Source organism: Thalia democratica, chromosome 3 (genome assembly GCF_965202585.1).
Source record: "Thalia democratica chromosome 3, ktThaDemo2.hap1.1, whole genome shotgun sequence".
Classification (NCBI taxonomy): Eukaryota; Metazoa; Chordata; class Thaliacea; order Salpida; family Salpidae; genus Thalia; species Thalia democratica.
The window spans coordinates 34,976,610-34,995,805 of record NC_139167.1 but is presented as its reverse complement, the minus strand read 5'-3'; the positions used below and the strand labels follow the sequence as shown (position 1 = coordinate 34,995,805).

The 19,196-nt window shown below is 26.2% G+C and overlaps 1 protein-coding gene across 2 annotated transcripts; it reads right to left on the bottom strand.

The window, feature by feature from the left end:
• Positions 1-2,320: 2,320 nt before the first annotated feature.
• LOC145832744 (aminomethyltransferase, mitochondrial-like) lies at positions 2,321-17,824 on the bottom strand. Of its 2 annotated transcripts, none has more exons than XM_082940074.1 (8): positions 17,569-17,824; positions 10,105-10,284; positions 9,091-9,294; positions 8,434-8,506; positions 8,010-8,158; positions 5,741-5,921; positions 4,227-4,343; positions 2,321-3,289 (listed from the first exon to the last, which is right to left on the bottom strand). In XM_082940074.1, the coding sequence occupies exons 2-8, from the start codon at positions 10,225-10,227 to the stop codon at positions 3,078-3,080; spliced, it is 1,059 nt and encodes a 352-aa protein (XP_082796200.1). In that variant the 5' UTR covers positions 10,228-10,284; positions 17,569-17,824; the 3' UTR covers positions 2,321-3,077. The 2 variants fall into 2 exon arrangements, with proteins under 2 accessions (XP_082796200.1, XP_082796198.1); XM_082940072.1 differs by lacking the exon at positions 17,569-17,824 and adding an exon at positions 12,574-12,700.
• Positions 17,825-19,196: the final 1,372 nt, after the last annotated feature.

Here is a 19,196-nt window from a genome sequence, read left to right as displayed (position 1 = left end):
TATTTTTGTAGTACGATGTACACAAATCTTTATAGCGCTAAAACCACTTAAACACTTAATATATTTTTACACAACATTACTATTGAATATAAATTAGTGACAGTAAGGCTATTGATAATAGTTTCTATTTTAACAATTAGTTTAGTTTAGAGCAGTGCATAGTAATGTACATATCATCAGTTTAATTGTACCAAGAAAATTTAATAACAAGTTGTGTTTGTATTTTTATTTTCTACTAAAAAAAACTATCCTTTACCTAAACTAACAGTTCTTAAATAATAATTATTATTATTATTATTGAAGTTTATTGTCAAACGATGGACCTAGGCAATAAAACCCAAGCCACTTAAACTGAAAGACACTAACATAAAAAGAAAAAAACAAATTACAGTAATTAAATAAACACAAACGTAAAACTTATACAAGGCACAAACTGAATAAACTAAAACTTTCACAACCAGAATATTCAATAATTCCAATGTCACCAATCTCCAATTGTACATTCCAAAGCAACAAATCCCTGAAACAAGCATATCCTGTCAAAATTCTTCAGAACCTAGCTCGAAACTCTAGGAACCATCTTGAAGACCACTTTTCATCAAACACGAACTTTCAAAACATCATTTATTTTCAACTAGACAGAATTCTTCATCTTGCAGAACATTGAAACAACTATTCGCCATTCGTCATATTTTCAAATTTTCACCACGGCAAAGTTAGATTGGCTAAATATTTTTGTGTCGTCTGCAAAAAGTTTAATGTTGCTATTAGAATCAACTTCTGTGGCTATATCATTTATATAAATTATAAATAAAAGTTGGCCAATAACCTCTCCTTGTGGAACTCCACTAAAAATTGGTAAGGATTCTGAGAACGTTTTACTGATAACTACTCTTTCTGTTCTTTCCTCAAAAATTCTTTAAAACATTCAACTAGATTTCTTTTAATTTTGTATTAAAATAAAGTTTTAACTAACTTAAAATGAGAGACAGAGTCAAACGCTTTCTGAATGTCTGTATAAATTACATTGATAAATTAATTGGTAAAAAAATATATTAACCATGAATGAAGGCAATCCAATAATTGAATACATGAAGTTCGTTTAGGAAGAAAACCAAACAGTTTCGGAGAAATAAGGTTATTTAAGAAAAGATGATTCAGTATTTTTAATGAAATTGTATGTTCAAAAGATCTGCAAAAGCTACTAGTTAGTGAAATTGGTATTAAATTTAACCATTTTAAAAGTTTTTTTATAGTAAGACACTCAATACAGAAGCAGTATATTTTAATAATATATTATACAAAACTGTGAGTAATAAACTAAAACCGGCTCTAATAAAAATTCAGAAATTTGGAAAATTTGTGTTGTGGTGACATTAATCATCGACAGAAAAGTTCTAAAAGGAATATGTTGTTGATGCAGTTTTGAAAGACCGTACATCCGAACAAATTATACTTTTTATAAAACTCCTTCGACAACTGGAATTTTTTTTTGTAAACTTTCCCGAATGCCCCAAACATTATACAACTTCATTTAACAATAAAAAAACGCACAAAATTTTCTTTCCGACGACCTGGTGCACGAAGAACCTTAAGGTTATCGTATAATGTTAACAAACTTACAATTTTAACTAAATTAAGTAACATTTTAATTTAAGTGTTTTAGAATCTCTTTTTATAAAAAACTATAAGCCAAAGCTTTGTCATTTTTTTTTTTTAATGATAACTTGCATAAATTGTTATATATATTTTTTTAGTTCTACAAAACTATAGCTTTATAACTTTTATATAAGCAAATTAACTTAATTACAAAAGTAATTTTTTAACTTCAAACGTTTTCAAAGCCTTTTTTAATTTATTCAGTATCGTATAGTTTTGAAACTTGTATGTATATACTCTATGGTAATACCCTTTTACTATCTTAAGTTTCTAGTTACTTCCTTATGCTTAAAAAAGTCTTGTTTACCTAATTTCCCAATTTCTTATCTAAACAGTACTTATTTCACCTTTATAACTTAAACTCATTACAACGTATTAATTATCAAGCTTTCACAGATATTAATATTATGTTATATAGCTTAGTTATATACAGTAGTAGTTGAAAAGCGTGTATCGATTTTCTTTTCTTCAGTTTAAATGCCAAGTATTTGTCGATATTTTTTATTTAAATTTTGTACCCCAAAAAAAACAAAATGTTATAATTCTCAAGTTTTAGTTTTGCGAAAACTAACAAGAAATGTAATAAATTTTCATAAATAGTCTTTGGTTTAATTAGTATTTAAATACAGCAGAAAGTCTTCCTAATTTAAGATAAATAAAAAATACTTAAAAAACTTTATTAAATGTAAAATAGGAAGAACATAAATGTCACAGTTTTACAATAATAAAATAAACTTCGATGTTGAAGGCGTACAAAACTGATAAAAAGTAGTCAAAATAAGCAAGTGAATTTTATCAACTACAATTTTTAAAATTTTTGAGGATATATATAACTTTTTGTGTTGCAAAAGTGCTGAAGTGTGAAAATAGCAAATTGATTAATATGTTGTAAGTTAATGTTAAAATTTTGTTTTTTTAGCAGCATGTACGAAAAACTACAGCTCAAGTACTGTAAAGACAAAAAAGCGTTTTACAAATATCTATTCAAAATGATTTTTTTTTTGTGTATTAAACAGCAAAGTTCATTAAAAATCGAATACATTTTCAGCTTCATAAAAATTACACGAAAACAACACACTACAAAGTAAACCAAAATGCTGATCAGTAATAAAAAAACAAAAAAGCGACTTGACAACCAAAAAAGATCACACGAAAAAAATAATTCATACAACCTATACCAGGGTTTCCCAAAGTGGGCTGTGTGGCTCCTTGGGGTCACATGTTATGTCATGTTTTTAAAACTTACACGAGACATTCTGGAGTTGCTGATGAAGAGCAAAAAAAAAAGAAAGTTCAAAGTTTTTTTGATAGTAGATTTTTGAGTAATCATGTTAGAGGGCGCCATAGTTATTTTAATTTGTTTAAAGGGGGCCATTTGAAAAAAAAAGTTTGGAAAACCCTGACCCACACAAACAAGCCTATTTAGCGAAGTAGTAGTTAGCGGGCACGAACGGCATTCTGACGACTTGCGCCGGCAGAACGCGCTTCCTCACTCTAACTCCGACCCTGGTGCCGACCTTCGCCGTTGGCAGGTAAGCCATCGCGATATTCTTACCGGTGGAGGGCGACGGGCAGCCGGATGTTATTTCTCCCACTTCGTTTCCGCTCTCGTCAACCAAAACGGCTCCACCTGACGGTTAAAAATAATTAATGCAAGAAAATCTCAAAAGGTACCCAGGGTTGCCAAATGTTTTTGGCGAATTTTCAAAACTTTTTCAGGATTTTTAAAATTTCTTCCAGGTTTTGAAAGTACACATTTTTAGTTCTACTTTTAGTCTAAAGTTAAGTTAAAGGTATAAAACTGTGTTTATTAGTATAAAAACATTAATAAAATACAGTAGAGCTACTTCAAACGTGTTTTTTTTTTTGATGATGAAAAATTTTTCTTATCAATATGATAGATTTTTTGTGTCAAATCAATTTTTTTTTACTTAAAATTCAAGGTTTATTTTTCAAAATATCTCAAATCCCAGATTTTTCGAGGTTTCCAAGTTTTTTAGCAACCCCGGGTACCGTAAAAACAACATGAAATGAAAAATAAGTAGAAAAAATCGATTAGTTTCCTACTTAAAAAAAACTATTTATTAAAAAAACTATTGAGATATTTCTTTATGATAGTATAAGCAAAAGAAAAGAAAAAATTAAGTGAGGTAATTACTAAAACTAATGAAAAAAAAAATTGTGAAATTTACTTTTGAAATTTAAAATACCTTTGATATTATATAAAAACAACAAGTAAAATATAAATGTTTTTTTTTAGTTTTTTATCTTATAAATAGTTTAATTTAGTAACCACATATCTACTTTCTAAATTTAAGCAAAAATTCATGTATATCAGATTACTCTTTAACTATTTTATAGTTTAGTGCAGAGTTTCCCAAAAGGGGGTGGCATTACTCTTCTTTGGGAAATAATTTTTAACTTTAGTTTAGGAACTACTGGTGTAGTTGATAGACAAGAAAAATAAGTATTACAGGATATCTAAAAAAATAACATCTCATATTTTGAGACAAAACATATAACAAGTTCATATGTTTATTTTTTTAATTAAAATTTAATAAACAAACTTCTAGCTATTCCCTTTTCAACGACCAGCCCGACTCTCTTCCTTTTCGGTTTTTCTTTCAACTGCTGTAAAACTTTGTCTGCTCCAGGAAAATCTCTCCTCTGGCGGCGAGATTTCGCTGTTGTTGCAATTAAATGTTTACAAATTGCACATTAAACTTAAAAGACCAAAATGAAAGAATTAACGAGTATTTTAAGTATATAAAAAGATTTGAATAGTAAAAAGCAGCTTTCAAAATTTTATTGTTAGAACTTTTATCTGACTACCTTTTACAAAACTTGCTGAACTTTTTTTTATACCGTTTTGAAGCTAATAAGAATAGTTTTAATTAATAGTTTTGGAGCAACTAATTTTTGACCACAAAACTATTTAATTATATTTTATTTAAAGTAACTTTTTTTGCTAAGTTATAAAGTGTGTAATATCTGGGGTTTGGATTTGATTTTGAAAACCTGGACTTCTTTGAATAAAAGAAGTTCAACTATAAAATAATCTATCAACTTTTATGTTGAAGTTATATTTATGCATGAAAATATACAAGTGAAATTTGTTTCTATATTGATATGATAACAACGAATTACTTTAATACTGTAAAAAAATAATTCATTTAACGTTTTTGTAATTCAAACAATCAAAATCACCAAAATTTTAAACTTAATCCTTGATTTTGTCAGAAAAAAGTATAGACTAGCAGTTAATTAGCCCATAAAAGAGTCTACCTTGTTTTAACAAGTGGATTTTATTTTGTTCAGTTAAATCACGGCTAACAGTTTGTTTTTTTACTTTAAACTTACAAGTAACTTTTCACATAAAAGGTAATGTTTAAAGAATTACTTATAGAAGGTGCAGACTAAAATAGCAAAAAAGAACAATTAAAAAAAGGAATTTCTTTGTTATATTCTTATCAAACATTCTTTAAACTTTTACAGTTTATTCTTAACTATTTTTCTAAAAAAAATGCGCAAGAAATTCTTTAATCTTTAGCAAAAATCCTTTTTTATAATGGGAACTAATATTCAAATTTAAACCTTTTTAATTTATACTATAAAATAACTATAATTCTAAATTTTTTAAGGCAAGCTTACTAAAAACTTGCAGCTTGAGCTCAAATATTAACGAAAACATTTTTTTTTTAAACTTTCAATAAACTTAACAAAAAAAAACGTCCTACGTCTAACAAAATTTTCTTTTTTAATTTACTATACCTCTAAAGTTAATTTACAATTTATATTCTATAAAAAGTGACTTTACAGTTTTACTTCAAACCATTCATGTGAGAGTAAATGGTATTTTTTGTAAAATGAAATGTTGATCCCTTATGGCTTTAAAAGTAAATTTTACAAGCAAAACTGCACATGGTCAAATATTTTTCAACTTACTTATAAAACTTCAACTAACAAAAGTAAAACAAACAAGTTTAATAAATAACATTTCAGCTAATATTATCATTTACTGTTTGAAAATAACAACAACTTTTTTTTCAATTGCACAACTATTGTAAACAACTGGACCAACCGACACACCACAGCAGCGAGGCTTCAACGGGGGTGGTGGTCTCGTCCATGTCGTTGCCATAGAGACACAACCCCGCCTCCAACCGCAGCGAGTCCCTGGCCCCCAGCCCGGCCAGCTCGACCTGCTCGTTGCCAAGCAACTTCTCCGCCAATTCCACCGCCTTGTTACTGGGCACTGAAATCTGTTTGAAATTATGTTGCTTGTGATGACAGTAGTTTGATACTTTTTAATTAACAACATTTGTTAATAAGCTCATAAAGTTAAGTTTTAAAAAATATTGGTCCAAAAACTACAAGGCAGAAAATTCTATGCTAAGTTTGCTCTGTTATATTGCTAGTTTTTATTAGCAACGTGTCAAACCTTCACTACAATAGTGATGAGGTGATATTAAAATTTAAAACTAGTATTGTATTAATAAATCACTAGTAAATTATTCCTTAATATTTTCTATCGACGGTAGAAAAGTCAGCGAATTGCCGCCCACCGATAATTTTTTATGTAAAAAACAAGTAAAAGCAAGTTTCAGCTTTCACAAAATAAAAATTAACAAATATGTTCTTTTCATTGCTTGTGAGTAAGCTGTTCTGCTTATTAATGTTCATTTCATCACACAATTAATGTTTCATATACTATTTTCATTTTATAAAAAATTCAACAAAATTACTCTTGTCCATATTTTTTCTATTAATTCGCCCTTTAAGGACTACTTTTTTCAGTAAACGTTTTTCATAAGATGCTGCTGAACTTTGGTTGAGGTTTATCTACTTTGTTCATACAAACAGTACTCTTTTTACTGTCTTAGATATAATACTATTTACATCGAAGTAGTTATTAAGAAACAAAGCATCAAACTTTGTGATTTTAATGTTTTCTGCTTTAATTATATACTGAAAATGTTGAAAACATTATTATAACAAAAAAAATTATCCCTTCAATTTTCAAGCAATTTTCATTGAATACTTTAAGCCTGTTTCAAAGTAGCTATATAACTATTTGTAAGTTAAAAATACTTTAATAAATTTTAAGTGTTAATTTTGTTTACATTTTTCAAATATTTTCAATAGTTTTAAAAAATTGTAAGACTTGTAACTTATTAATATTAAAATAATTTATTTATTACTTAAATTTACTAGAAGACTTACATTCTAAACTGACTTTTTATAAAATTAAAATTAGTCTATTTTTCTTTTCTTGAAGAATGTTTTATACTTTCTACTTTAAGCTTATTTATGGGCTAATGTTTGTTCAAAGAAAATTATTTGTTTAACAACCTTCTCTTTAAACACTTAAAACCACAATACTAATATGACTTCATGCCAATTTATATTGGTTAATAACAGACTAGAGTTTTTTTATTTTAAGCATTTTAAAATAAAATACTTATAAGTATTATATTTCAAGAATTTTTTTACTTTTTTACAACCAAGCACTAGATAACAATGACAGTGTTTTTTTTATTTTTTCGATATCTTAAAGAAATTTTTTTATATTAACAACCATATAAACATTAGAACATTGTGTAAGTTTATTGAATGTAAGCCTAGTAATTTAACTTATTAATTAAAATACTTGTTGAATTTTAAAAATATAAACTTAAAAAGTGTACAAGCATATTTTCAACTTCAGTAAAACAAACTTATAATTTAAACAATTAAAATAAACAAAGCTAAAAGATTATAATTCATTAATCAATTTATGAAAATACTAATTTACAAATAAATAAAAACGTTCTACACATAAAGCTACTATAATTTACTTGTATAAACTACCAATGCATGTGTAAAGTTCGGTAATTAATACGTAATATTTGTTACTAATACTTCGTTACAAAACATTGTACTATGTTACTATGCTAAAAATCAGTCTAATACTTTTATTTATAAACTTTTTTACAATTGTTTAATATTTTTCACAACATATTTACAATCTATTAAACCGTAGTTAAACATTTAAAGTTTTTAATTTACATATACTTTTCAAATAGTTTACAAAATTTACAAATAGTTTTTTTTTTCGTTATGTGTCTTTCTGTTTAAGTGGCCTAGGTTTTGATGCCTAAGTCCATAATATGGACAATAAACTTACAACTATAATAATGATATTAAATAAAACATTTTCTTGAAGAACTAAATCTTTTATAATCAAATAACACCTTAAACAACTTACTTTGAATATATTTTTGTAAATGGAGCTTTAATCAATAAATAGTAAACAAACTTCAAGACGAAAAAAACTTACGCTTAAAAAGTATATTAAAAAATAGACAAACTTCAAAGCCATCTTCCCCAGTATACCCGCATCTAACAACCGTGCATCCTTCAACACCGAACAAACTGACGCCGACACGTGACTGCATGAACGACATCCCTGCTACGTCCAAGTTGCTGCCACGGGTAATCACCTCGTGCGAGAGTGGACCTGTTCATAAAAGTAGGTTGAGTGATGGATTATATAAAATAGCTTATTTTGCTGTTAACAAATAGCAATAAGATTATTTAAAAATACGTTTCATGCGTCAAAAACTTAACTAAATAATCTGAACAAAGGTTGATGAATTTTGAATTAAATGATTTATTTTTCTTTAGTAAACAATTTGTATATTTTTTTAGAAGGTTTTAGTACTATTAACTAAAGTTGTGTTTAAAAGCATAAGCTAGAAAATATTTTGAATAAAATATTAAAACAGTACACACCCTGTAATGCAATAAGTCCATTATCAATAAACTCTAAAGCAACATCTTTGTCTTTCCAGTCTTTTATATGATTCTGCAAATATTAATATACATTAGTTTGTTATGTTAAACTTTTAAAATCAACTAGTCATCTTAAAAAGATTTTTTGCATAACTATTCTAAAATACAGTTATGTTTTTTTTTCTTAATTTTATAAATCTAATAAAAATTTATTCAAAAAGGTTTTAAGTGGAACTATAGTTTAAAAAAACATGATAAATTGATATCATATTGCTTACTCTGAATATTTTTTTATGTTTACTAAAAACTTACAAAACAAATATTATTTGGTGGTTATACATAAAGCAAAAACTATAATATAGAACTTTATTGTAAAATATCAAGGAATATTAAACTTTATTCGGCTAAAAACAAGTTTTTAAAAATTGCTTTAGTGTTATATAAGTTGTTTTGATATAGTGTCATGTTAGCTAATAGTACATTGAATTATTAATCATGTTTTTATGTAAAATATTAACTAATTAAACCTAAATATTTCTTTTTTAAATAAATACTTTGAAGTGTAACTGTAAGAATGAAACATTTATCAGTGCACTTCTATTTAAAGAGCTTAAAAAAATAGTTAAAATTAAACTGCCACCAAAAACTAATAATCACATTGAGATGTCCGGTTATCTTGTTGCTGCAGCCCGCGTTGGACACCACGTAGAGATGGTCTTCGGTTTTGTTGATTATGACGTCATCCATGATGCCCCCTTCCCCGTTCAGGTACAAGCTCAGTGTTCCCCTGCCCTCGCTCATCTCGCGCAGGTCGGCCACCACCAGCGACTCCATGAAATCCACCCCGTCCTTACCGTGGACCTGGCATAATGATCAAGTAAAGAAATCTTGTTTGTAAAGAATTTATGAACGTTGACGCCGTTTTTCATACTGTTAAAGATTTTAAGATTAGTTGATGCGTTCCTTATGTAGAAGATTTTTAAATTTAATATTTTTAAGTTTTAATTCAAAAAGCACTACAAAACTGAAATTTATTTATAACTCATTTATAACTGTTACAATAATTAAGCTGTAGAAATTTAAACACTTCTTGAACTTAAAACATTTTAAAAATTATTACTAAAGTATTTTGCAAGTTATACTTTAGAACTTTACAATACTCTTTAGAGATAAAAAAATTTACTGTATTTCTGGTTTGATTTGAATAAAAATAACATTAAAATTATAATACACCTAACACAAAAAAATAAATTTCAGTTTAATTTTCAAGCACAATAAAACAAACTAAGAAAACAACTAATATCTATATTAATTATATAGTACAAAACCATTGGGCGGCATTCTTTTAAAATGAAAACATACATCTACTGGAAAAAGTTCTTTACAGACCCCAGTTCTTTGTTTTTATTTTTTTTATTAATTAAAAAGCAAATATGTAACGAAAAAATAGTTAAAGTAAAAAGCACATTTTGATCACAGGAAAAGAAATATTATTATCGTTAACTTTTACACAAAAACGATCAAACACTTGTTTTTAACATGTAAAGCATCTTTCAGGCCATTATTTTTGCTTTGTGGCGCACAGCCTACCAACAATCCCTTTGAAACAAACTTTGAGTATGAGAGCATGTTAAAAACTATTTATAAAAATCAAGATGTTGAAAAACAAACTTTGAGCTGGAGCATGTGGGAAACGTCAAAGAGCGAGGAGCGGGCTCTGGTGTGCTTGTGCGACTGCACTATGGACAGGTTGTCGAACACTACGGGCATGCACCACCCCGCGAAGTCCACCATCTTCCCGCCGTTCTGCTTGTTGAACTCGAACAGCACCGTCTTCCGCGGTTCGCATTTCTAAACGTTAATTTGTCGTTAGATTTGTAATACATAGGGTAGGGTTGAGTTTAGTCTTAAAAAGTAGTAGTTTTTCATTTTGTTTAAAATCTTCTAAAGCAAATTATCTTTTTTTCTATTATTATATAATTCCCAAAATTTGACTAAGTTAACAAAAGGTTGTCATCAAAAAAATTTCAAAAAAGGTAGTCTTCTGCGGTTCGCATTTCTAAACGTTAATTTGTTGCAGTGGTGTTAAATTTGTAATGCATAGGGTTGAGTTTAGTCTTGAAAAGTTTTTCATTTTATTCAAATACTTCTAAAGCTTATTAACTTTTTTATATATCATTTTTTTAAATTAAACCAAGTTAACAAAAGGCAGTCATCAAAAAAAATTAAATAAAAATTTAAGTAATTATATGCAACTAAATTCTTAAAAACTAATGAAACAAACTTCGAATTAATTAATAATAAGAAGCTGCATAAAATAATTATTTTATATAAATAATTCACAGGGTTTCCACTCATATAAGCAAAAAGTCCAATCTAAGTGACCAAAAACTAGACAAAACTAGTCTTTGTTTGTGAGAAAATTGATAAAAGAGTTTTAAAAAATTAAACTACAATGAGCCAAAAACTGTATAAATTAAATACTTATCAAGCTTGAATACAAAACAAGTACTTACACAAAATAAAAACAACAAAACTTAATATTTAAAAAAAAAGTCAAGGAACAAAAAATTAAAAATCTGTCCTAAGAATTCAGAAAAAAATATAATCTAGCAGGAGTATTGCAAAAAACTGCAAATAAATATGAGTTTTAAAAAAAGAAGTTTCAAAGTGGCATGAGTTTTAAAATTATTTAACTAGCCTGAGTAAATCCAAGTGGGATAAGTGGTTGGCAACTATGCATATTCAAAAAATTAATTTAAAAATTCCATAAATTATCTATTCAAAAACTGATCAAAGTTTAATCATTAGTAATCATTCAAAGATAACATAATTAGGAAAAAAAAGCATTATGAAAGTAACTTGTTATTGAAAAAGGAAAGACGTTGGAAACGAGCTTTAATTTAAGTAGAAATATATAAAAGTATTTTTTTAAATAAAACATTTAACAAAATTTTTAGTAGTTTGAATGAAAAATTTGTTACTTATTAAGCTTTCATAACAAATATTTTTATACATATTAAATTATTGACAAACTTTCTAAAACTTGAAAAGATATTATAGACTATATCTTGCAAAACAATTGATACGGTTCTTGTACTTGATTACTTGTAAACAATATGTTAATTTTAACTCAAAATTAGAGTTATTTTGAAATAATAAACCAACTTGTTAAACATATAACACATAACGAAATAAGTGTAAGTTAACAACTAATAGATTATATTTTTTACAGAGATTAATTTGTATTTTGCTTTACCAGAGATTGTAAGATAGGTTGTTGGATCATTGCAAATCTGTTACAATTTATAGTTTGGCTTTAAATAATGATTTCTATTGAAAAATAATTCACAAAAATTTTAAATCCTTGTATAATACTATTTACTTACAAATTTATTCTGTTGAAACTGTTTAAATTATACATTATAAACAACAGCTTGAAATTGTATCCAAGGGCATAGGGGGAATTTTTTACATGTTGGTCTTATTTCAAAGATCTTAAACTTAGCTTACAGTTAATTGCTTTTTACAGTTTCTTACAATTAAAATTATTTATTGAGATATAAAAGGACAAAGTAGGAAATTTCTATCTTCTCTAACAGTTCTTAAGCAATCTTTCTCAAACTTTCTCAGTTTAATCTTAAATTACTAATAAACAAACCTATTGAAGATTTTTTTAAATTTTGAGAAAAAAAATATTTTTATTTAAATACTGATTTTTTATTTATTTTAGTAATATATTTTTAAATTGGTACATTAGAAATTTATCCTGTAATACAAGGACCAACATATAAAACTTTGATGTCAATAGCTTTAAAAATGAAGAAGATAGTCTTTTAGTGAACTTCTAAATTGACATTCAATACGTTTGTACGAAAACTATTTACAAAAATGACTATGCTTAAAAATTAGATATTTGTTTGTATTATTCAAAAATTGACCTATAGTTATACTTCAAGATTTAATATAGTTGAATGTTAATTTTTTTTTTAATGTCTTTAACCCCCTATGCCCTTAATAGTTTTTTTATCAATTTTTTAAGTCATAATTATCCTGAGTGGCCTAAGTGAGTGATCACAGTGTAATATACATATTTTTAAAATCTTTTCAGTTAGTTGTTTACAATTTATAACAACTTACTTGAGAAGTTTTTATGTCTGTTGTAAACAATCTACTTAAGAAACAACTTTCAGTTCCTTTTAAGACTTCCTTGAACAGTTTTTGGTTTCCATATAGAAACTTCATTTTACTTATTATTGCATTAAAAACAACTGCAAAAAATCAAAATTTTTAAAACAAGTATTAGAGTTCACATTAAAAAAATTTTAAAAGTTTAAACTAAGTGATTAGGTAAAATACTAAAAAGCAACTTAAAATACATGTTTAATATAAACATTGGGTTACCACTCACCTAGGCAAAAAAAATTGTTGTTCAAGAAATAGCCTGATTAGCTGAAAACTAGCGGGAGTTTGTAACTAGACCTTAAAAATCCTTTTTGTGCATTTTTTTTACCTTAGACTTCTGCATAGTTATGCATTTACCTAAAAATAACTATGAGCACTACTATAAATATATGCTTGCTAGAGTGCATCAGACATTAGTGTTTTGCAGAATAAAATTTTTTCAGCTAGAAGAACCATTAAAAAACAGCACAAAAAAAGCTTCCTATCTTTTACCTTATTTGAGCAAATGATATTTTAAATTTGATAAAACTTTTTGTTAGGATTTTTTTAATTTAATGGGGGAAGATAAGATTGTTTTAAGTTTTTGTTTTTTACATCTTAGTTTTGTTTTGTAAAAATTGTACCCAACCTAGATGTTGCTTTTGATTATAATTTCATAATAGAATCATTTTTAAAGTTATAAACAATAAAAATTAGAGCTTCAGTTAATTTTTTAAGGAAGAAGCAAATTAAAATAGCAGAATATGAAATTTTTATTCACCTTACAAGAAAATGGTAATCTATTTTTGTTATTTAATGAATTTTGACCTCCTTGTGTGCAAGTGTATTTCATTTAATCATATTTTGTTGAAAAAATGTCTCAAAATGCACCTACCAAAATAAACTAACATATATTGACCAACAAAAAATGAGTTACTTAAGGGCATAGGGGGGTTAAAAACTTTTTCACAATTTGATCTTATTTTATAAAGATTTTACTAAGCTACAAGATGCTTTTTACAGATTAAGAAAATTAAAAATAATTTTTGAGATATAGCTGGTCAAAATCAGAGGCAACAGTAGGTTCCTTATGGGAGGCGCAAACTAAAACAGCAAATATCTAGAAATCACTAAAAATCTATCTCCTATTTTTTTGAGATAACTACCTCAAATTTTTAGGAAAAGTTTCTTGCAATATTTAGAAAATTCTGTAAATACAAAATTTTTTTGAATTAAAAAAAAATTTATACCAAAAAAAAAAAGATTGAGTTCCTTAACAATGGGTTAACGATAAAAATTACTTAAATGTAAAAGCAATAGTAAAAGACATGATTGTTGTCAACAATGATACCAAACAAGATGTTTGACTGTGCAGCAACTTTTTAACTTGTTTAGAAAATGAAGATGTGTTTCATTACAAATCAGTTTATTAAAATGAAGTTGAATTTCCAAACTTAAGAAAAACAGAAAGTTTAAGAATCAATCTTATGTGAATTTATTTCATCTACTTGGTTTATTTTTGTTTTTAATAAAAATATTAATTGTTGTTTTTAATTTGATCAAATATTTTTGATGTAATGTATAAACAAACTCTAAAGTTTAATGTAAGCAAAAACTAAAAACTAGTTAAAAAATTGTGTATAATAAAATCCTGACCCTCCCCCTTTGTTACGTTTTTTTTTAATCATTGTTTAAACCAAATTTTCAAATGCTATCAGCTAAATTTTTGTATCAGCTAGAAAGCTATTTTTTGTGCTGTTTTTATGTAATTTTCCAAGCTTGAAAAACTTCTATTACAAAATTTACAACAAAATTTTATTTTTGAGGGGTACCAGATGCAACTTAATGCTTGCTCACTATGTCCATAATAAGCACTTCATATGTTTGTGTTAGCTTGATTACACGTAAAACTTATATACACCAGATTTAAGGGCATAGGTGTTCCAACATTTTTTTTACAAAATATAACATTGGCTCTTATAAAGCTTTATGTACAAACTACAAGCCAGTTTTATAAAATTTAAAAACCTTATTCTAACTTTTGAGATATTGTAACTTTTGTGAAAAGTTTCCAGTTTAAACGTATGGATCACAATTTTTTTGCTGTCAACCTTCTTGGAAATTTATGAAACTACTAATATCTATCATTTATATCATTTTTGGAGCTAGAGACCTCGAACTTTCAGGAAATGTTCATTCTATAGTTTAAAAGACTTGTCAAGTTGCAATTTGAAAAAATTACAAAATAAAAATTTTGGTTAAAAAAAGGTGATTTAAAAAAATTAGGAATCTATTGACCACACCAACTTTGATCACTTATATCTCAAAAGTTATTTTGAACTTTTTAAATGGTTAAAAATGTCTGATACATCATATTGTCTAGTCCTGGACAAGACATTAAAAGGTATCTGTGGTGTGCAACTTGATAACCGAAAGGTTTTTTCAAGGTCCTAGGACCAAATACTTTGAGCGTATTTATTATCGTTCAATAAACTATATATAAAACTCTATAAAATAGTATTGTAAAAATGAAGGTGGACCCCCCCCCCTATGCCCTTAAGAATGCAACTTTTTAATGAACAAGAAGCATTTTTATAGAAATTATTTTTATACTAACACTCCATTTAAAAGGAGTTTATAAACAATAACCAATGATGGATGAATTGTTAAAATAAGTGATTTTATTTTATCATTAAAAATGTCTCAAGTTAAGTAAAATAAGCTACACTAACTCAAAATGTTGTACTTTAAAATGTTACTATCAATTTACTAAACTTTTATTTTAGCAGTGAGAGTAACATTTTAAATGTTATTCTAAATTTGAGATAGCTAGATAATTAAACTAAAAATAGAAGTCAACACTTCATAACAAATTAAAATAATTAAAAGGGAAAACATACGTTGATAAAATTAAAAAAATGTAGAAACTTATTTAACTCAGTTGCACTTTAGTTCTGTCAAAAAAATAGCCTAGATTTCTTAATACAATATTGAAATTACTGTGAGTTTTTTTTAACATCTCAAATTAGCCAGAGTTTTTCTATGTTTGTTGCAATTTGGCATGGTATTATAAGTGCGGTACATAAAAAGTGTCTCAGCTCTTTTGCTGTTATCTTAATCAAATTAGAACATACATAATCATTTTAAAGTTGATCTTACTTTCTACATTTATTACTAAGCTACTATTTGTTTTTTACCATGTTCAAAAACTGAAAAAAATTTAAAAATATAAGCAGTAAAGTTTAAAAAGTTTAATAGGTTTCTCAAAAAAGAGACATCTTTATAGAATAAAAACAAAATTTACCTCAAGGTTTTTTAAAGTATACGTTTTTTGGTATATTTTAAGTTAAGTTTAAGGTGAAAAATTGTATTAAATAGTATAACAACAAAAAAAAATACTATAAAGCTACTTTAAACGGGTAGTTGTCAAATTTGCACCAGCGTACAAAACTGCACGTGAGCACAAAATTGCACAGATATTTTTGCACAGAGATATTTTGGCACAAAGACACTTTAACACAAGGGGATAAATTGCACAAAGACACTTTTTCACAAGCAGACAATTTTGCACGGAGACATTTTTTAAGGGTTGATTTTTCTTTTCTTTTTAGTTATAGTTTTTTTTACTATCACTTTTACCCCTAACCCTTGGTTAGTATTTTTTTTTTATTATCACTCTTACCCCAAACCCTTACCCTTGGTCAGTAACTTTTTTGTTATTATTTTTTTTTTTTAATTTTTACTAGTTTTTTATTTTTATTTTTACTATCACTGTTACTCCTAACCCTTACCCTTGGTTAGTAACTTTTTTATCTTGTGTTTTTTTTTTTTGTTTTTTTTTACTCTTGTGCAAAATTGACCCTTGTTGCAAAATTGTCTTTGTGCAATTCTGTGCACTTGTGCAACTTTGTCCTCTTGTAATTTTGACTCTTTAAACGTGTGGAATTTTTGATAATTGAATTTTTTGATAATAAATTTTTTTATCTATATAATAGTCCTTGTGTCAAATTAAATTGTACTACTAAACAAGTAAAAATTGTCTAAAATTCTAGATTTTTAGCCTAAATTGTTAAATTTCAGGTTTTAGGATTCAAGGTTTAGTGGCCACCCAGTTTTTAACTGTGTTTAGATTATTTCTTTTATTATAGTTTTTGTAAGTTATAGCAGTGTTTTCTGTAAAACTAGGCTGCAGTCTTGTGTTATAGAACAAATTCATAGTAGATATTAGTATGACAAGTAAACCTAAACTTTTAGTTGAAATAATTTAAGCTTTAAATATTAAACACAAGTACACTTTAGGTTTACTAAACAGACAGAAATGAAAGTTATTTTGATTTACTTTAACCAATGTTTTTTTTTTTTCTTTTAGGTTATGGTTTAATTAACTTCCATTTATTGGTTTTGAATACTATTTTAAAGTTTACTTATAACTGAAGAGTTCTACTTGGCAAAACATTGTAATATAATTAAATCAGTTAAACGAAATCTCAAACTTTGTGTCCACATAAGTTGAGAACCATGTTGAACTTAGGACTATGAGTATAATATAATATCTCATGCTATGAAACTTATTAAAAAATAATAATTTGATTAATGACAACAATTTCTTTAGCTTAACAAAATACGACCAACTAAAAATCTAATCAAAAAATTGTTGTATATATATATTTATGTAAACAAATTAGTATTAATAAACATCGCTAGCGTTTTATCTCTAACAAGACTTAGTAACTTACATGCATATTATCAAAAGGTTTTTTTTTATTGTGATTAAAAGTAGGTAATGTTATCAAAATTTTAGATAAGTATACTATATTAATCAAAAATAATAAAAAACATGTCACAATGCAAAATAAAAAATAATAGATTTAGTTATTATTTTTGTATGATACATTAAGTTTGAAATATAAAATTGCAGCTTATAAAATAAATAAATAAATATAATGACTTTAGACTTGACTAAATACTAACATTAAACTATTCTTTTTCTTGAGATTTCTTTTTCTAATGCAACTATCTTTTAAATACTCAGAAACAGGTTTCAACTATTTCTCAAGTTTATCTTAACACTCTCTGAAAATCAGGGATGACAAAGTTTTGAGCAGTGTTACCTTCAGCTATCCATCCAAACAAATAGGCAACAAAATTTTACATATTGCAACAAAAGAAATAGTTAACTATTACTAATTACATACATCTAAAAAAATTTAAACAATTTATCAAAAAAAAATTTTTAATTAACTTAACAATACTGATATAATCAGAATGTCATCGGAAATTTACCAACTACAAGTAATAAATAAAAATAATTAATTAGTAACATCTTATAAAATAGCATTGAAAAAAGTGCTCTCTATAGATAAATAGTCAAAAACAAAGAAATGCATAGTTTTATTAATTAGAATTCATCAGGCTCCAGGTGGTAAATTTCAATTAATCTTCATTTTTTGGTGGAAACAAGGACTTCAATTTGTCCATTGCATCACTTGCCACTTTTTCCATTGATGGAATCTCATAGTTTTGAGCAACGTAAGCACCAACAAAAGCTCCAGCAACAAAAGAAACCACTCTCATTTTTAACTATTGGTTCAAATATACCTGCAAAAGCATATGTTTAATTACATAAATAGGTTAAAGTTTTTTTACTTTTAGTAACTATAAGTTATCAGTTTTATACTTTTAGGCATTAATTAAACAATAAAAGTGTGAATTTATGTGGGTACATGGAGGAAATTTTTAACAATCTATTTATTTAAATTTTATTATTATACCAGTATTCAGTTTTTAATTACAACTAAAGAGTCTTACAGGGCATAACTGTACCAAAATAAAATTTTGATAAAATAAAATATCTAGAAAACTAGCTTTTTAATTTTTATTAGCTTCTTTTATTAAATGTTTTATTAGAATATGTCAATTAGTTTCATTTATCTCATTTAAATACATATAAACAATATACACCTATACTTATAGTTTATTTTTGCAAATATTTTCATTAAAATATAACTTAGTAAAAAAAAAACTTTAAATTAAGTTTAATAGTAAAGAACATTACAATATAGTTTATTATATTCTTTATTCCTGTAGTATTTAAAAAACTTAATTCAATTTTTACAATGAAAAAATTAAGATTTTGTACTTAAAGTACTTGAGTTTAAACAAAAATTTACATGACTGTTACTAGATAAATAAGTGCAAAAATACTATTAATACAAAGTTAAGGCCATGGGGAGTCTAACATTTTTTTAAAACTAAAATTAACATTAGCCTTATATTTAAGACTCAATTATGAACTTTAATATACTTTTCACATAGAAAAACATCTAAACTAATTTTGAGATAAAGTCAGTTGTCCAAAACTTCGGATACAAATGTATAGAAGATTTTCTTATTATTTAATAGAAAATTGGTAAAAATCTATTTTCTCCTTCATTTTTAAATCAATATTATCTCAAATTTTTCAGAAAGTGTTCCTTGTATTAATGTTAAAAGTTGTTTTGAAACAAACTTAGAAAATGAAATTTAAGAATTTTATAACCAAAAATCTAAAATGAACATTTTTTTATAAGACTCAATGTAAATCTGTTGAAATACATGCT